This window comes from Wyeomyia smithii, chromosome 1, assembly GCF_029784165.1.
Source record: "Wyeomyia smithii strain HCP4-BCI-WySm-NY-G18 chromosome 1, ASM2978416v1, whole genome shotgun sequence".
NCBI lineage: Eukaryota > Metazoa > Arthropoda > Insecta > Diptera > Culicidae > Wyeomyia > Wyeomyia smithii.
Genome location: NC_073694.1, coordinates 192,741,871 through 192,760,625, shown reverse-complemented (window position 1 = coordinate 192,760,625; position 18,755 = coordinate 192,741,871). Strand labels below are relative to the sequence as shown.

Genomic DNA, 18,755 nt, shown 5'->3' with positions numbered 1-18,755 from the left:
GCCGAAAAGTGCTTCCTAAGGCCAGAAAAAGCCAAAATAGAAAATGATCCCAAATTGAGCCCTGAATCGCCGAAAAGTGCCTCCTTAGGCCAGAAAAGGCCAAAACAGAAAACGATCCCCCAAATTCAGCTCCGAATCGCCAAAAAGTGCCTCCTAAGGCCAGAAAAGGCCAAAATAGAGAACGATTCCAAATTAAGCTCAGAATCGCCAAAAAGTGCTTCCTAAGGCCAGAAAAAGCGAAAATAGAGAATGATCCCAAATTCGGCTCAGAATCGCCAAAAAGTGCTTCCTAAGGCCAGAAACGGCCAAAATAGAAAATGATCCCAAATTGACCCCGGAATCGCCGAAAAGGCCAAAAAGTGCTTCCTTAGGCCAGAAAAGGCCAAAAAGAAAATGATCCCAAATTCAGCTCAGAATCACCAAAAAGTGCTTCCTAAGGCCAAAACAGAAAACGATCCCAAATTGAGCTCAGAATCGCCAATAAGTGCTTCCTAAAGTCAGAAAAGGCCATAATAGAAAATGATTCCAAATTGAGCTCATAATCGGCGAAAAGTGCTTCCTAAGGCCAGAAAAGGCCAAAATAGAAAATGATCCCAAATTGAGCTCAGAATCGCCAATAAGTGCTTCCAAAGGCCAGAAAAGACGAAAATAGAAAATGATCCCAAATTAAGCTCAGAATCGCCGCGGTCAAAATAGAAAATGATCACAAATTGAGCTCAGAATCGCCGAAAAGTGCTTTCTAAGGCCAGAAAAGGCCAAAATAGAAAATGATTCCAAATTGAGCTCAACAACAATATCGCACGCCAGCCTGGGGGCTAATGCGGTCTCGATCAACTAGATTAGTTGAGAGAATTCGTTATCGATATTGTTTTCGGCACATTTTGCATGTTGTAGGATAAGTACAACAATACACCGTGCCCCAGTGCTGAGTCGATATAATTTCTAGCTCGAAACGTTCCTCGACCTGATCGGGAATCGAACCCGATATCACAACCGTGTGGAAGAGCTAGTCGACCGACATCGCTAACCACAAAACTACGGGGACCACCAAATTGAGCTCATAATCGGCGAAAAGTGCCTCCTAAGGCCAGAAAAGGCCAAAATAGAGAATGATTCCAAATTGAGCCCGGAATCGCCAATATAGAGAATGATTCCAAATTGAGCTTAGAATCGCCAAAAAGTGCTTTCTAAGGCCAGAAAAGGCCAAAATAGAAAATGATCCCAAATTCAGCTCCGAATCGCCAAAAAGTGCTTCCTAAGGCCAGAAAAGGCCAAAATAGAGAACGATTCCAAATTAAGCTCAAAATCGCCAAAAAGTGCTTCCTAAGGCCAGAAAAAGCGAGAAAAGAAAATGATCCCAAAAAGGGTACTAAAGCCCTATTCTGTTTTTGGTCTTAAGTGATAAAGCGTGTCTAATAAATACATAAGGCATTTTTAATTTCATGTTTTCAAGGGTTATTCGCGAAAAAAACGGTTTTCAATTTTTTAAATATTACAAAAATTCAACACAATTTCACGGCAACACTGCACAGTGAAAATATCAGAAAATCGGAAAATTTTTCAAAAGCAAACCAAGCAACCATCGTTGTTGTTGCTGTCTATTTTTCTTTATGTTGATGTTACCGAAACTTTTTCATGTTTACATTGGTGGAAGAATAGTGTTAAAAGTCGAAAAATGGCCTGTGCTGTAGTATGCTGCAAGCGGACAAAAAAACTATCACCGGATATACATTTTTTCCCGGTTCCGAAGAATGACGATGCCAGGAGAATTTGGCTCTATCGATGCGGCATTTACGTCGAAAATCCCATGCCAAAGCTAATGAAAACCAGAAGAATGTTTGTTTGTGATAATCATTTTGAGGTAGGTGCTTTCAATTTTGAAACATATAGTAGAATATAGTAAAACCACAGAATCTTCTTTTATTTTGTAGCCGGGTGATTATCGAAGCGTTATTGTGAAATCAGCAAAAATAAAACAACGTTTTCAATTGTATCCAGACATTCTGCCTCACAAAAACTTGCCGGTTGAATCTTGCGGCGTCAGATATTCGTACTTGGACAGAGAAAATGATCCACTTGAATATGATGAATCAGCAGTCTCAAGTCTTGAATGCACGGCAAATAATAGCAAATCTCTCGATAGGTCTACAGCCAATATTGAACCGTTTGACTATTCACAGCCCCCAAAACGTAGGTTAACCTTAGCGTTATCAAAACCGTATGTGATCATATTTAATGGTTAAAAATACAGGATCCAAGTTAAATGAGATCAGTTCCAAGGAAAACGTCGAACCTCACGATCAGCGAATCTACAAGCAGGGCTTGGTTGATCGAAGTGTTGCAACAGAGACTTTGCTCCAAGCGTCCGTATCTGTGCAATGTGCTATTTTGACGGAAACTAAAGCAACACAGACGATTTTTCATCAAACCTCATCCAAAACTTTTCCACCATATTTAGATGTCCTAAGTTCAGCTAGATCCACTGTGCAGTCAAGTGAAAAATCCTGTGAACGCGAGTATTTGCCTAGCGCAGACAGCTTAAATGAGTTTAAAGCTGAAGTTTCTTTTAAAGAAGTTTTTTGTCAAATTGAAACGTTTGTTAGGACAAAATCTACCAATTATTTAGGCATTTCAAACGAAAACCTTTTCATTTTAGATGCGTTATCAGACACTACTGGCATAAGTAAGAGAGATATAATGTTAGTTTTTCGAAAAATAAGATTGAATGAATCATTTGAGTGACACTGTAGGACTAACAGGCGCGTTGGGCAAATTTTTAATGACTGTGTTCCTAAAATCGCCAAAGAAATGAACGAAATAATTTTCTGGCCTTCAGCCAGCGAGATTAAAAAATTTTTACCAGTTTCTTTTCTGAACAAATATTCTAGCGTTCAAAGCATTATCGACTGCTTTGAAGTGCAAATTGAAAAACCGTTCGATCCTGTTTTACAATCAAAAACTTACTCATCGTATAAATCATGCAATACGTTGAAGTTTTTGATATTTTGTACTCCTTGTGGTTTGGTTACATTTTTATCTAAAGCGTTTCCTGGACGTGCAAGTGACCAAAAAATCGTTCGACGTTCTGGATATTTGAAAATGATTCAGCCCAGTGCAGGAGTACTTGCGGATCGCGGTTTTAAAAATGTGGCATCAGATGTTGCCAACTCTGGAGGAGTTCTTATAAGACCACCCAGTGTACCTAATGATGAACCGTTATTTAAAGATGATTCAATGTTAGCAAAAGAGATCGCGAGTGTCAGGATACACGTTGAGCGCCTTATAAGAAGATTTAGGGAGTTCAAAATATGCGCCCCACATGCAGAATTACCTTCAACGTTGTTTGATAAGGTTGATGATATTGTTACAATCATAGGTGGATTAGTTAACATGCAAGGCAAGCTGATAGGGTGGAATAGATTTTACTTGTAGTGGATTATGTTAGCAACATACGTTTTGAAATACTAGTTACTCAAGATAACTAAAAACTGCAAAGTATTTATTGTAATTTAACATACAATTCGCCGTTCTACCTTCGACATTTCATGATAGGATGTGTAATACTGTTACTATGTAATAATTTGGATTATTGAATATGCAATACAAGATGATTAAAGTAAGAACGACCATATCAGATATGAATAACGATTAAATCATTTAATGATTAATTAAATCTTTAATCACTACAAGTTTATTTACAGTATTTATGCAACATAGTATATCTCTCAAAAGTTTTCATACAGTTTGGGAAAAATGTTCTCTTGCCAAAATTTATAACTAGTTTTCATGATGTTAGTAATATAGTCGTTATTAAAATCTACGACGTAAAATTCTACAAATTGTTCAGGATGTCTACTATTTTCAAAACCTGGTCGAACAAGAACTAAAACACCATTTGTTCTGTGTGTCATTATCATTTGCAAATGAATTTGGCAATTTATTTTCTTTTAATACCCGACTTAGAATACTTGCTGATATCGAAATTATCAAGGTTCTCATTGACCCGCGATAATTGTGGCACTTTCCACAAACAAGTGCCATCCGTTGGAGACGGGGACGAATACTTCTCGTAGAGGAAAAATAAGAATGCTATTGCATGCTTACATCCACCAGCTGCTGCTTTGCAGCCATCGTTCTCGCTTTCGCAATAAACGTCTTGAATCTTATCGAGCTGAGTATCGATAATTGCAACTACGGTGTATTGTTTTTTTGTAACTTTATGCTCAGGAACAACCCGAGCTGTAACGGTATACACACCATTATTAATTTTGTACTGATCTTTGCCGATAGCAGAGTTGAGATAATCGGGATTACTGGACCTAGACATTAGATAAAAATATGTAGTATTGCTTTGAGAACCGTGAGCCACGTTGATGAGTGTACCTTTCAATTTTTACACGTTTGTTAGCATCTCGAAATTTATCGTTGGTGGATAAAAACTCCTGGACCATGAAAAATCTACTTTTGGAAGAGTGTTGATATCAGCTTTCAGAAATCCTGCCTGCATTTTCTCTACAGTTTTTACTCTAATTGGTAATATTGCAATGAAAAATCACCTGTCTGCCACAATTTTTTCCAAAAGCAAAACAAAATGCATCGAACTATCTGTTACTTCTCTGTCAAAGTTACTGTCACAATCGATGTCAAAGTCAGAAGTGTTGCGGGAAATCCGAAAGGCAAAGGCAATGATTTTCAAACGTCAAAATTGAACAATTATGTCAAAGTAGAACAATTGGTTAATTTTTTATTTTCGATTTTTTTAAATCTCTGCATTTTCTGAGTTGAAGGAAAGTTCATCGTATTTGAAGGGACCAGCTTCATCAAATTCATCAATGAAAGCAAATTTTTATCTTTCATTTTTGTCCCCCATTCAGCTCAGAATCGCCAAAAAGTGCTTCATTAGGCCAGAAACGGCCAAAATAAAAAATGATCCCAAATTGAGCCTAGAATCGCCGAAAAGTGCTTTTAATTTTTTTTTGCCAAATTGAGCTCAGAATCGCCGAATAGTGCTTCTTAAGGCCAAAACAGTAAATGATCCCAAATTGAGCTCAGAATCGCCAAAAAGTGCTTCCTAAGGCGAATATGGAAAATGATCTCGAACTGAGCTCAGAATCGGCGAAAAGTGCTTCCTAAGGTCAGGAAAGGCCAAAATAGAAAATGATCCCAAATTGAGCTCAGAATTGCCAAAAAGTGCTTCCTAAGGCCAGAAAAGGCCAAAAGAGAATGATCCCAAATTGAGCTCAGAATCGCCGAAAAGTGCTTCCTAAGGTCAGAAAAGGCCAAAACAGAAAATTATCCCAAATTGAGCTCAGAATCGCCGAAAAGTGCTTCCTAAGTTCAGAAAAGGCCAAAATAGAAAATTATCCCAAATTGAGCTCAGAATCGCCAAAAAGTGCTTCCTGAGGCCAAAAAGGCGAAAATGGGAAATGGTCTGAAATTAAGCTCAGAATCGGCGAAAAGCGCTTCCTAAGGTCAGAAAAGGCCAATATAGAAAATGATCCCAAATTGAGCTCAGAATCGGCGAAAAGTGCTTTCTAAAACTCAGAAAAGGCCAAAATAGAGAATGATCCCAAATTGAGCTCAGAATCGTCGAAAAGTGCTTTCTATGCTCAGAAAAGGTCAAAATAGAAAACGATCTCAAATTGAGCTCAGAATCGCCGAAAAGTGCTTCCTAAGGCCAGAAAAGGCCAAAATAGAAAATGATCCCAAATTGAGCTCAGAATCGCAGAAATGTGCCTCCTAAGACCAGAAAAGGCCAAAATAGAGAATGATCCCAAATTGAGCTCATAATCGCCGAAAAGTGCTTCCTAAGGTCAGAAAAGGCCAAAACAGAAAATGATCTCAAATTGAGCTCAGAATCGCCAAAAAGTGCTTCCTAAGGTCAGGAAAGGCCAAAATAGAAAATGATGCCAAATTGAGCTCAGAATCGGCGAAAAGTGCTTTCTAAGTCCAGAAAAGGCGACAATAGAAAATGATCCCAAATTGAGCTTAGAATCGTCGAAAAGTGCTTTCTAAGGTCAGGAAAGGCCAAAATAGAAAATGATCCCAAATTGAGCTCAGAATCGCAGGAAAGTGATTTCTAAGGCCAGAAAAGGTCAAAATAGAAAATGATCCCAAATTGAGCTCAGAATTGCCGAAAAGTGCTTTCTAAGACCAGAGAAGGCCAAAATAGAAAATGATCCCAAATTGAGCTTAGAATCGTCGAAAAGTGCTTCTTAAGTCCAGAAAAGGCCAAAATACAAAATGATCCCAAATTGAGCTCAGAATCGCCAAAAAGCGCTTCCTAAGGCCATGAAAGGCAAAAATAGAAAATGATCTCAAGTTGAGCTCAGAATCGCCGAAAAGTGCTTCCTAAGGTCAGAAAAGGCCAAAATAGAAAATGATCCCAAATTGAGCTCAGAATCGGCGAAAAGTGCTTTCTAAGGTCAGAAAAGGCGACAATGGAAAATGATCCCAAATTGAGCTCAGAATCGTCGAAAGTGCTTCCTAAGGTCAGAAAAGGCCAAAATAGAAAATGATCCCAAATTGAGCTCAGAATCGCCGGAAAGTGATTTCTAAGGCCAGAAAAGGCAAAAATAGAAAATGATCCCAAATTGAGCTCAGAATCGCTGAAAAGTGCTTTCTAAGGCCAGAAAAGGCGACAATAGAAAATGAATAGCTTAGAATCGTCGAAAAGTGCTTTCTAAGGTCAGAAAAGGCCAAAATAGGAAATGATCCCAAGTTGAGCTCAGAATCGCCGGAAAATGATTTCTAAGGCCAGAAAAGGTCAAAATAGAAAATGATCCCAAATTGAGCTCAGAATCGCCGAAAAGTGCTTCTTAAGTCCAGAAAAGGCCAAAATACAAAATGATCCCAAATTGAGCTCAGAATCGCCAAAAAATGCTTCCTAAGGTCAGAAAAGGCCAAAATAGAAAATGATCTCAAGTTGAGCTCAGAATCGCCGAAAAGTGCTTCCTAAGGTCAGAAAAGGCCAAAATAGAAAATGATCCCAAATTGAGCTCAGAATCGCCAAAAAGTGCTTCCTAGGGTCAGAAAAGGCCAAAATAGAAAATGATCCCAAATAGAGCGCGCGAAAAGTCAGGAAAGGCCAAAATATAAAATGATCCCAAATTGAGCTCAGAATAGCCGAAAAATGCTTCCTTAGGTCAGAAAAGACGAAAATAGAAAATGATTCCAAATTGAGCTCCGAATCGCCAAAAAGTGCTTCCTAAGGCCAGAAAAGGCCAAAATAGAGAATGATTCCAAATTGAGCTCAGAATCGCCGAAAAGTGCTTCCTCTGTACCCTGCAAGTAAACCTTTTAGAGTGAGGAATGTGAGAAATCAAATAAATATCTAAATTTTGTTCAGAAAAAGACTAGCTAGAGCTAAAAGTAAGAAGCTCCATTTTTTTTTTCTTTTTCATCTACACCGGAAAAAATATCGAGTAAGAATGCAGCTCTATACTATTTAAAATGTGATAGCCGCGTTTACGTTTTCTCAGATCATTCTGGCTCGATACGGTATTTGATTCTATTATGGGGTAATTAGCTGAGTGCGTTTAGCTTCCGAAGCTAACCGCCAGACCAAAAAAAACGAAAACAAGTTGATAAATTACAGCAGAGAACAAATATGAAAAATGGATATAGGTACTTACCTTACTTCAATGATTCGATTTTTCTTGAAGAAATTATTCATTGTCTGGAAAAGTCCGTTACGTTTCCTTGTGTTTCTTTTGATGGTTCACAATCTCTTATTTCGAGAGTGAGATGTTCTCGAATCATCAAACAGGTGGTGTTGCAACTGATAAAAGAATTAGAAAGAAAAATATATAGGAGATATCAATATGACCAAAACTAGGGTTTGAAAATAAGAAGTTTTGGATTGTTTGTTTTTAATTTTTTATTGGTTTTCGTATTCATTTAGTTTCTTTTATTTCATCAAATATGTTACTTAAAAGTCTGCGTGATCATTCGTTAATTTGTTCGTGTTTAATTGAGAACAAATTAGGAACAATATAAACGTGATGAACCAATTTCATCTGTGCCACGCTTGATGAATAATTAATTATGAAAACAAAACAACATTCAAGATTATAATGAAAGATTTCTGCATTTTCATGCTCAGAAAATCAAGGAAGTAAAATTGTTGATCACTTTCTGAATAACGCAGGAATCGATAGGTACGTTACGTTTGAAAGTCGGTGTTATCTACATATCCAAGTATTGCAAAACAGATCAAACGTTGTATTACTGTTAATACGTTAAGCCCGAGCCATTTCTTGTGATATGTTGCAATGTACATTATTCGGAAATTTTTTCAAATGTTGCTCAACCTTCACCAAAGGTGGACCAGAACTAAATCTCTGTTTTGAACTTGTATGAAACTTGAATAAACAAAAACCATTTTTTGTAAACAAAGCTGTGATCTATCTCTACGATTTTCAGAAAATCTACTCGCGCACCTTGGGATGCATTTCAAGTGTTACTTGTATATTTTTGTGAAAGAGAAAGAGAGAGAGGTTTCATCAAAGGTGAAAAAATCAATGATACTCCTTCTCACCAACAGTTTCGTTTTACTTTTTTTCTGCACGTATGTGCTCGCTTTCTCTGTCGTATTCATCTAAGGTTTTGTTTTGCTTTCTGTTTTTTAAAGTAAATTGAGTTTAGCTTATCATCAGTTTCGCGTTTCGTCACGTGTTTGTTTTTTTTTTTTTGTTCTGAATTTGAATGCATTCATTTTTAGTGTGTTTATTTTTAAGAATTTACTCTTAATTAAGAGGGAGCGATGTATTTTACATTTTACAAAAAAAATATACTTAAACTCACATTGTTTTCCTTGTCCCTACTTGTCCGACCCGCACATCTCGGGGCCTCTCGGGCATTTCTCTTTCGTTCCGCTCGTGCATACGCATGCAGAAACAGCGCAGTATTTCACTCTCGCAGGTCACAGGCGGAAAAATTTTCGGAATTTTCACCGCGAACGCCTATTTGTTACTAGTACTATTCCCCTATTCTTTTCGCTACTACTGTTTGTCTCACAGAGCATCAATAGTTTACATATTGTTTTATTTTAAATAGTTTTTTTTCAGAGGCGCTGTTTGGAAACAACCTCACGTTCTAAAATTAAGATAAAATCGAAAAGAAAAAACGAAAACGATTTCTTTCTCTTTCAATAGTTAGAGCTTGCTTTACTTGTTTTGTGTTCAGTTTTACGACTTAATTGAGCAGTGCTTCCATCGTGTATGGATGGGGCGGCGGCTGTGGCTGCGGTTGTTGCTGTTGTTGTGACGGCGTCGTGTGTGCATTCTGTTGTAGTTGCAGTTGTTGATTCGGGTGCAAGTATGTCGGAGGTTCGGGTCAGTCTAGGATTACAACCTGCAGATCACTGTTCGCTTTATTGCTACTACTGCTATTGTTGTTGATGTTGCCGATGTTATTGCTGCTGCTATTGTTGTTACTGATGCTATTGTTGGTACTGTTGCTAGTGGCCAGCTGTGCCGCCAGCGGATGAACACTGGCCAGTGCAGTGTTGAGATTGAGATTAAGATTATTCGCCGCAGCAGTGGCAATTGCCGCCGATTGCGGAATCTGACTGGTCGCGTTCAGCTGAGCCGTGAGCTGTGACGAGAGTGGCGGGGGTGTCTGAGGAATTCCGACCACTGCTTCGACGGAAACAGGAGTAACCGGTGGCAGCAAAGTAGCGATGATGACCGCGTATTTCGGGTGCAAATTACGCCAAGGCTTTCGTGCAGAGCGTCGTAACTCGGTGATGGGAATCTTTCGGCGGGTTCTCCTGCGATAGGAGATGAATTGCGGGTTAGTTAATATCCTGGGATTATTGATACACAATAACGTACCTGCTTGCCTCAGTTGATCGGTAGTAGACATCGTCAGGGGCATCCATCCAGCTAATGACCTGCTTGCGGCCGGAGCCAGTTCGAGTCATTTGTGCAATTTTTGGTTTACCATTCATCTGTAAAATTTTATTCAAATTACGATCAGGTCCGGACGCGAAATATGCTTAGTCAAGTCTTACATGATGTCGTGGTAGAGGTTGTCCTGCTGCCTGAGCTGCTGCCATCATAGCTGCATACTGTTCGGGCGTCGGTCGATGTGACGGCATTGGATCCTTGTTGGGTCGTTTTGCGGGTGGTGCTACCGGGCCTGCATCAATAGAATGTTAGAAAAAGGTCTTACACCGATAAGTTTTAAGAAAAGTTTACCATCAATTCCATTGGCCTCTTCGTAGTTCCGTCGTTTCAGTGATGCAGGTGGGTTGGCATTGCTTCCAACGGGTAGAATACTAGCAACACTAGCATTCGGTGTAACTCGACCGGGTGTAATACCGGCTGTACTGCCCAACGTGGGCATCACAGGGGGCACGACGGGTGCAACACCGACTGTCGTTGGCACCGTCGCTGCTGTCGATGCTCCAATAGCATTCACTGTAACACCAGGAACGCCTACCAGTCCCGGTACTGGGACGCACCCGGCGGGAACTGGAACCGGATTCAGTGGAATTTTTTCAGCCTCGGGTTTATTTGGTATCCGTTCGTACAACAGACTTCCATCAGGAGCCTTCGGTGGTTTGGGAAATGCCACTACATCTGGTTTTGGCATCTTGTCCTTGGGAGTCAATATAAGCCAATCACCAACGGTTGCACCAGGATTTCCAAGTCGGTTTGCGATATGCGTCACACTACCCCGATCTCGTTTTTTGTAGGTTAGCAATCGCCGGATATCCGATATACTTTTGCCCGCCTCAGCTGCGGCAACTGCAATTGAAAGCAAATAAATTAGCTTTTTTCTATTAGTACTTACATTCTTGTTTCTCTTGTATGTCTTGTATAACTTACATTCTTGTTTCACAACAGCAATATTGATCGCGTACGATGGCTGGCGTGCGGCTTTCTTCGATCGTATGACTTGCCGGCACAGACGTCTCGATAGCCGAGTGGTCAATGTGGTGTGCAAATAGAAAGCTGTTCGCGTCTTCATGATGGGCCGAGGCGACCCGGATCTAATCTGAATTCCGTGTGCTTGCGCGTAGTGTCGTGCCAGGTGAACCTTCAGCTTGAACTCCTTGCCACAATTGACGATGGAACATTTGAAAGATGGACTAAAAAAAAAAAAAACTTATTTTAGTTCCGGTTTTTAACGGCCGAATACGGTTTACATCGCGTACCTGTGCGGTCGATGATTGCTCAGACCGCCGGAACCTAAACTATTGATAGGCCCACTGCTTGCCACAATCGTCAGATCATCGTCGAGGTCGCTTCCGGCACTGCCAGTTCCAGACGTGATACCACTGGCATCGCGCTGCTTCTTCAGTATCGCTGCCCCTGGCGAACCTGCCCCTCCTGGCGCTGCCGTAGAGTCGATATCACCACTATCCGCTAACCGTGATGCTACTTTAAGGCCTCCGTAACGCTTCCAATAGTTCCAACAACTCTGGCACAGTCGACAGCTCAGGTGCGATGGGCCCCACGTGTACCACTGCAAGAAATCGGAGAAAAAAACGAACAGTTGAATTATAGCAAAAGGAAATCTTTATTTATTTATTTATTTATTTATTGTTTCTCGTCTTCGAATAAAAATCGTACAGACTAATTATAGCTTATTCTAATTTCTAATTCTATTTTTAAAAGCCGTTTTCGTCATACCCAGTTCATGGAGGTCACTGACATCGTTATATGCTTTCAGACATGCATTATATGCGCTATCACGTCCGTAACTAGTTCTTCGGAAAGGTAAATTAATCGTGGGATAACTTCGGAGGGCTCGCGGGGGTACATTAAAATTGATGTGTCTTAACAGTTCTGGACAGTCAATAACATTTTCTATTATGTCGAAAATAAACGTTCTCTGCAGCTTGATTCGACGGGCTGCGAGAGTTTCTAAATTAAGAAGCATGCAACGCGCGGTGTAGTCAGGTAAATTCACCGAATCATTCCACGGTAGTTTGCGTAAAGCATACCGAATGAACTGCTTTTGTATCCGCTCTAATTTCACGGCGTGCGCTAGTTGGTATGGTGCCCAGACTTGAACTGCATACTCAAGGATGCTCCGAACCAATGCACAGAAGAGGGTTTTTAGAGAGTATACATCAGTGAAATGGCGCGACTGCCTTCGAATGAGTCCGAGCACTGCAAACGCTTTGGCTGCAATGATTGAGACATGATCATGAAATCGGAGTTTAGAGTCTATTGTGACTCCTAGATCGCGAATAGAAGTGACCCGCTCCAGGACGTTACCATCGATGTAATATGTATGGTTTACAGAGTCAGAGCGTCTTGTGAATGAGACAATTTTGCACTTCGCTGCGTTCATTTTCATGCCATTTTGTGAACACCATAGCGAAAGTTCGTTGATGTCGTCTTGCAAAGCCAGACAGTCCAGAGGTGCCGATACTACTCTATAGAATTTGAGGTCATCAGCAAACATCTGCTTCTGAGACTTCAGTCTAATGCACATGTCGTTTGCAAACAAGACAAATATAAGTGGACCCAGTACGCTTCCCTGTGGGACACCAGACGTGAGGACGAACTCTTTGGAACACACGGAGTTCACGCAGACTGAGGCTTTAGAGTGTAGCCATTCGGTGATGTGCTCTGGAAACCCCATACGTTTAAGTTTTTCGATGGCATATTCGTGTGGTACAACATCAAAAGCCTTAGAGAAATCGACGTAGACAGCATCGACTTGTTTTCTGTTCTCAATTTCAGGAAATAGTGCGTTTGTATAACACATCAGGTTGGAGGTTGTGGACCTTTGTTGCACAAACCCGTGTTGGTATTCTGACATAAGCGGTCGTGCTACTCTATATAGCACGACATAAACTAGCGACTCGAATATCTTCGCAAGTGAGCATAGTATTGATATGCCACGATAATTGTTGACGTGGTGAATATTGCCTGTTTTGAGGATCGGTACAATGCGTGCCGTTTTCCAGACCGTTGGGAAGACCTTCGAAGAGAGCGATAAGTTGAAGAGTTATGAAACAGGATGAGCCAGTGATGCTGCGCAATTTTTGAGAAGTAGAGGCGGAAGCCCGTCCGCTCCAGCGCCTTCTGTGGTGTTGACATTTTCCAGTGCTTTTCGAACCTCTCCAATCGAAAACCTTATTTCTGGTAGACTTATGTCATACGAATTTACACTCTGGAAGCATTCGGGACGTATCGCAGGGGACGATGTACTATAGACACTTTGGAAGAAGTCGGAAAATAATTCAACAGCTTCATCAGCCGTATTTGAGGTTTTACTCGCATATTGTAAACTGGACGGTATTCTAGGGCCAGCCTTAAGTGACTTTACATATTTCCAGAAAGAGGCCGGATTTTGCCTTAGGTTTTGTTGTACATTTTGCAAATACGCCTTGTGAGTATCAGCAAGAAGATTCTTATACGTAGCTTCCATATTCCGAAGCACCCTACGGTTTTCTTGGGTTTTCGACTTGAAGAAGCTTTTTCTCATTTTCCGAAGCATGTTCCTTGAGTGGCGAAGTTCGGGAGTCCACCAAGACCTGCGAGTTGATGCGTGGGGCGCACGACGTACAAGTGGAACATGTGTGTTGATTACCTCAAACAGTTTATCATAGAAAGTAGACATATCCAAATCGACGGATTCGTTAACCAGATGCTGTTGCCAGTCGATAGAGGCAAGAGCATTATTCAGCACATCAAAATCGCACCGCCTGAAATTTAGCTCCACTTCGGCTGGTCGATCCGCAGCATTTAACACATCGCAACGAGCATCGAGCAATACAACGAATGGTCTATGATGACAATCAACTGGTAGCAGCGGGTGTGGGGGCTCGTCTACTTCGAGTTCATCCGGCATGTTACTAAAGAGCAAGTCCAGCCAGCGCCCATTCACATTTGTGAGATTGTTCAATTGAACTAAACCACAGGCGAGTAGTGTTTCAGTAAGTACTATCTCTTGTTCAGACGATGCATTACTGGGCAAATAACCGTTCAGATCCGCGTCACATTGCCATCTTAGGTGTGGGAGGTTGTAGTCCCCTAGCACCATTATAACGTCAGTATTGTCAACCTGATCAGACATTGCCCCGATTGCTGCAGAGTGAGCAGCGTACACATCAGCACTGGAATTTGGCCGTAAGTATATACAGCAGATGTAAAGTGAGCGACTTGGAAGGTGGACCCTAACAGCAACCTGCTCAAGATGGCTACTGTTCGGCAGTGAGATCAAAGTGCTTGTGATGTTATTTTTGATTGCAATAAGCACACCACCACCCCGCGATAGTTTACTGGTACGCTCACTGCGGTCACATCTAAATAAGGAGTAGTCGGATGACAACTCCGAATCAATGATGTCAGGTCGGAGCCAGGTTTCAGTGAAGACTAGGACATCGTAGTCACAACTGGAAAGCAACAGTCTCAGCTCGTTTGTTTTGGTACGTAGGCCCCGCACGTTCTGGTAGTACAAAGTCAGATAATTTTTCACGGTGGTCCTCTGTGATCTGGAAGCGTAGTGCGGATCAGTAGTGCATGCGGAAGAAACGGAAGTGTACTTGCCGTGACTAACATTTTGGAAGCCCCGTTCTCCGCTACCACACGCAGGACCGGGACGACTGTTGAGCGCTGGCGGCAGTGGCACGACTGCGGTGGGGGGTTCGGAGGATTCCACAATGCTAGAGTCGTTGCGTCCCGGAGTTGTCAGCGAGTCGACCGTAGAACGCCGTGTGTTGGAGACTGGTGGCCGAGGGTCAAGTTCTAGCGGGCTGGAAGCGCAGTGCTGATGAAAATGATTACCGTAAAAAGATTTGTACTTGCCATTGATGAGTTCTTGGAAGCCCCGTTCCCCACTTCCACACGCAGGACCGGGACGACTGATGAGCGCTGGCGGCAGTGGCTCAACTGCGGTGGAGGGGTCAGGGGCTACCATAATTCGAGAGTCGGTGCGTCCCAGTGGCCAGAGAAATGTGGTTGTAGCTGGTGAAAAATCGGTTGATGCGTTGGTCCTCGTGTCTACGAGGTTTCCATTTGCGAAGAGCCTACTTCCGTGCTGGGGGGCAAGAGATCGCTTGTTGGGGTTACCTCTATGCGGGGAGCATTCTGTGTCTTTTCTTGAATTTGTGGTGCCCAGAAGTTTTTTGCATTAGTGCCGTCGAACTCCCGGAACACAACGCCACGTGGCCAGGTTTCCACGTCAAGCGCGATATCGCGGTATTTTTTGTCCATTCCAACTTTGAAGGATATGAAGTTCATCGTGCTCAAGTCGGCGTTCCTTTTCAACAAAGGAATTACTTTAATTGGCTCGTTGCACTGTAGACTCTCTTTAGCGAGCTCGACAATAGCTTCAGTTTTGACACTGGGATGAATTCTCGACAAATATAACCAGAAAAGTTCCTTTGGAGGTGAGACTGTCATTATCGTCTGTGAAGAAGATGACTTCGTTCGGACTAGAAGTGGTGGATTCGTTTTCGTTTGTTCCTCGCGGCGACGTTTTTTTGGAGGCTCTCTAGCTTCATTTCTTGAAGAAAGTGGTGTGGATGCAGTTTCAATGACCTTCTTGGAAAGTTTTTCCACGTGTTCACCATTGGCTTTAATTGCCTGTTTCAATTCGCTAAGAGCTTCGGCGTGTCGATCTTGGGTTGATGAAACGGCACAGCTAACAGATGACATAGCTTCCTTGAAGCGAGTCATTTTCATGAGCTTTACACACTCGTCGCACATCCAGAAGAGATTTTTCCTTTCGCGAAGAATTTTCAAAAAGGACGAGTTCATTTTGGCACACATAACATGGGCGATTTGGTTGCAGAAACCCATGCATCGAATATTATCCCCATCGGCTTGAGCCGGCTTAGCGCACTGGTCACACACATTCTCCATTTTAGCGAAATATCTTCGTTCAGTGTAGCAAATGTGCAAATTTAAAACGGCGGTGGATATGACCTTATCCTCGATGGCGATGGCGCAAACGAGCAACAAAAACAATAGGCGGTGTCAGTGATTAAAATGAAACTTTGCAGCTTAAGAATCAACGGAATCAATTAAACTTCACTTTTCTTTGGTCACAAATCACTTTAGAAAAAAGATGAGATACAACACATAGCAGACGAAGTTTGAAGTTGAAAGAAAAACACAGATAAAAATCTACTCGAAAAAACGCTGAATGTAAACAACAGAACAACAAACTCAATCTTATAGGTTTGTCATAAAAAAATCATTCAAAGCTCGCTGTTTCGATAAAACGTTTTTCCTAAATTGGTGGTTCTTTGGTTTTGGTTTTTTTATATTTTCTCAGCTTAATTCAAAATCAATTTATTGTTTCACCTTTTCTAACCTCTTAGTTACAATTAATTTAAAATCATTTCAATTTATTGGCTTTCCGGGTTCAAGGAATGTTTTCAACTAATTTTTGCATTGAAAAAAATGGACCTTTACACGCACTGATGAAATTACACATGCAGCATCAATCATAGTAACCCATGAGTCAGCAGAGAAAATTTGACCTCTCTATCAGTCGAACTCTAACCGTGATGTCGAAAATAGTTAGACCTCCATTCAGATGTTTGCGCGTTTTAAGAACACTACCCAACTACTTCGAAATCGGACATCGAGCGGCACTTCGTGGATGCCGGATAGGCCCGTTCCGGCATCTACAACATCTTTGCACTAATGGACAACAACCAGAGCATCGAAAAAAGGCCGGAGTGACAAGAGGCTCTAAAAGATGTCGAAGAGGAAGATCGAGGGAGAAGTGGCTATATCGCCGCGGGCGCTTGAACGGGAGTCTGGTGTAACCGGCCGAACAGTGAAAAAGTACCTGGCAAACATGGTCTAGTTGACCATCTTTTGTGCACAGAATTAGGGTGCCTCACGGTAGGCAGAATTCATCTTAGCTCTTCAACTAGCGTCTGCTTAAAGCGCTCAGCTACTTTGTTTTGCTGTGAGGTTACATGATTTTTATAGTAGTTGCATTTCTTATTGAAAAATATTCGCAGCCTGGTCCTCGGTGAGTCTTTTGTTTGTTACTTAGCTATATCTATTGTTTCATAGATGGTATAGATTACAACGATATGCATCCAATTATGAACGATACGAAATAACGTGATACATTCCATACCAGTGATCCGAGTAAATACTCTTCAACGGACGTGTGGTTCGTTCTCTAACACTTTCAAATAGTTCCCGACACTGCTTCGTCATAGCACATGAGTCACAGAATCCGACCAAATCCAGCTTCTTTACAAAACAAATTACCCTTCGCCCAATCCTGGTCAAGTTGATTTTCATGTGGACGACGAAACCTACCTCACCCCAGATGGCAACAACTGGTAGGGCACTTCGTATTTTACTCCACACATGATGGAAGTAAGATCCGAAGTGAAGTTCGTTTCACACACTAAGTTCCCCAAGAATGTGATGCTGTGGCTGATAATCAGCGAGAAGGGGATGTCAAAACCGCTCTTCTTTCGCTCCGGACTGGCCGTGAACGGAGAAATTAATGGTTCATCAAAAAATACCATGAAGGCAAAAATGCGGTGTTCTGGCCGGATCTGGCGTTGGTCTACTACTCGAAGTAAACATTGGAGGAGATGGAGAGGCCCGCCCAACGTCCCCCAGAATTCCTGAGCAAACTTCAAGCATAAGATTGTCGCGGAAAACTGAAGAAATTGATAAATAATACGGAGAATGAACTCAAAAACATGCCAACCAATGTTGTTAATCGATAACTTATCGTAAACGCCGATAGCAATACTGTCTGCTATCGTTATCGACGATGACGCTAACGTCTTCAGACATTATCGTCATTGCCAAGGACGATAGCTACTGGACGGTATCGCATCAATAACGTCTGAAAAACGAATTCGCAGTTTGTTTTCACTTTGGCTGCTGTCTTGGATAGCAAAACACAAACAAAGCTGCATTTGGTCCAATAGCAACGGATTGGTTCGTTGCTATTGCATTGCCAAACTTATGGATTCGTGCTACTCGAGAATTCTTCCTTCCTTGAGTTGTTATTTTCCAAAAGTAAATAGCAACGCTCGGTGCGGTTATTTTGTTAGTTATCAAGCCAGCTTTAGCAACCGAAATATAGGCACTAGTGCACTTGCTCTGATAGACGTTAGTGAGCTGATAACCTCAGGTAAATATCGTTATCGTCGATAACATTAATGTTTGAAGACGGAATCGTCAACGTCGATAACGATAGCAGACGTTATCGGTATCGGCGATGACGATTATAGACGATAATCTATCGTATTAACAAGCCTGATGCCAACACGCATGTTTTGTCCACCATGGCGAACGTTCCTGTTAAATGCCGGACGCTCCTAAAGGAGTAGATTTTTTTGCGAGTAAGCTAATATAATTATCTTCCATGAGAAATTTATCAAACTTCTAAGATTTATTTTAATCACCATCCAAAAAAAAGTTCATGCAAACGTTATTATATAGGATATCGAACGTCTCCGTCAGTGGTTTTCTTCGGCCCCCTTTTGCACAAGATTGCTGCAGAAAACGGACGAAGACGTTCGATACTCTATTAAATTATGCAATATTATCTTCTTTACCTTTCCTAACATAAAATAAGACGAATTTTTCAAAGACTTAAGGCTAAATTTTGAGTTTTTTCGTCTTTTCGATTCTGTGGAACCGTTTTGAAAAAATTTCCCAACAATTCGAATTTTAATTTTTTTCCCTTCTTTTTTTTCAAAATTTTTGACATGTAATTCGTCTGTATGAGTCTTAAGAAGCATTGTTTTGTAATCGTTATCGAGAAGAAAAATTGAAGATATCCTTTCCTCA

General features: G+C 41.3%; 2 protein-coding genes and 2 pseudogenes across 2 annotated transcripts in view; 1 reads left to right on the top strand and 3 right to left on the bottom strand.

Moving 5' to 3' along the window:
* The first annotated feature begins 1,538 nt into the window (after nucleotides 1-1,538).
* LOC129718194 (uncharacterized) lies at nucleotides 1,539-8,330 on the top strand (annotated as a pseudogene).
* LOC129718197 (uncharacterized) lies at nucleotides 3,792-4,663 on the bottom strand (annotated as a pseudogene).
* A 122-nt stretch (nucleotides 8,331-8,452) lies between the features above and the next one.
* LOC129718192 (metastasis-associated protein MTA3) overlaps nucleotides 8,453-18,755 on the bottom strand; it is a 96,751-nt gene continuing 86,448 nt past the window's right edge. The window contains exons 8-13 of the mRNA XM_055668690.1: nucleotides 11,165-11,475; nucleotides 10,836-11,098; nucleotides 10,203-10,754; nucleotides 10,016-10,143; nucleotides 9,837-9,952; nucleotides 8,453-9,772 (exon numbers count right to left, since the gene is read on the bottom strand). Of these exons, the coding sequence (XP_055524665.1) occupies nucleotides 9,337-9,772; nucleotides 9,837-9,952; nucleotides 10,016-10,143; nucleotides 10,203-10,754; nucleotides 10,836-11,098; nucleotides 11,165-11,475 (1,806 nt within the window). The 3' untranslated portion in view covers nucleotides 8,453-9,336. The remainder of the gene's footprint in view (nucleotides 9,773-9,836; nucleotides 9,953-10,015; nucleotides 10,144-10,202; nucleotides 10,755-10,835; nucleotides 11,099-11,164; nucleotides 11,476-18,755) is intronic.
* LOC129718196 (uncharacterized) lies at nucleotides 13,844-18,747 on the bottom strand. Its single transcript, XM_055668698.1, has 2 exons — nucleotides 14,527-18,747; nucleotides 13,844-14,461 (listed from the first exon to the last, which is right to left on the bottom strand). The coding sequence occupies exon 1, from the start codon at nucleotides 15,831-15,833 to the stop codon at nucleotides 14,970-14,972; it is 864 nt and encodes a 287-aa protein (XP_055524673.1). The 5' UTR covers nucleotides 15,834-18,747; the 3' UTR covers nucleotides 13,844-14,461; nucleotides 14,527-14,969.

What these genes read in the sequence shown, in the direction of transcription:
- LOC129718196 (XM_055668698.1), bottom strand. Translation starts at nt 15,833, where the DNA reads ATGGAGAATGTGTGTGACCAGTGCGCTAAGCCGGCTCAAGCCGATGGG.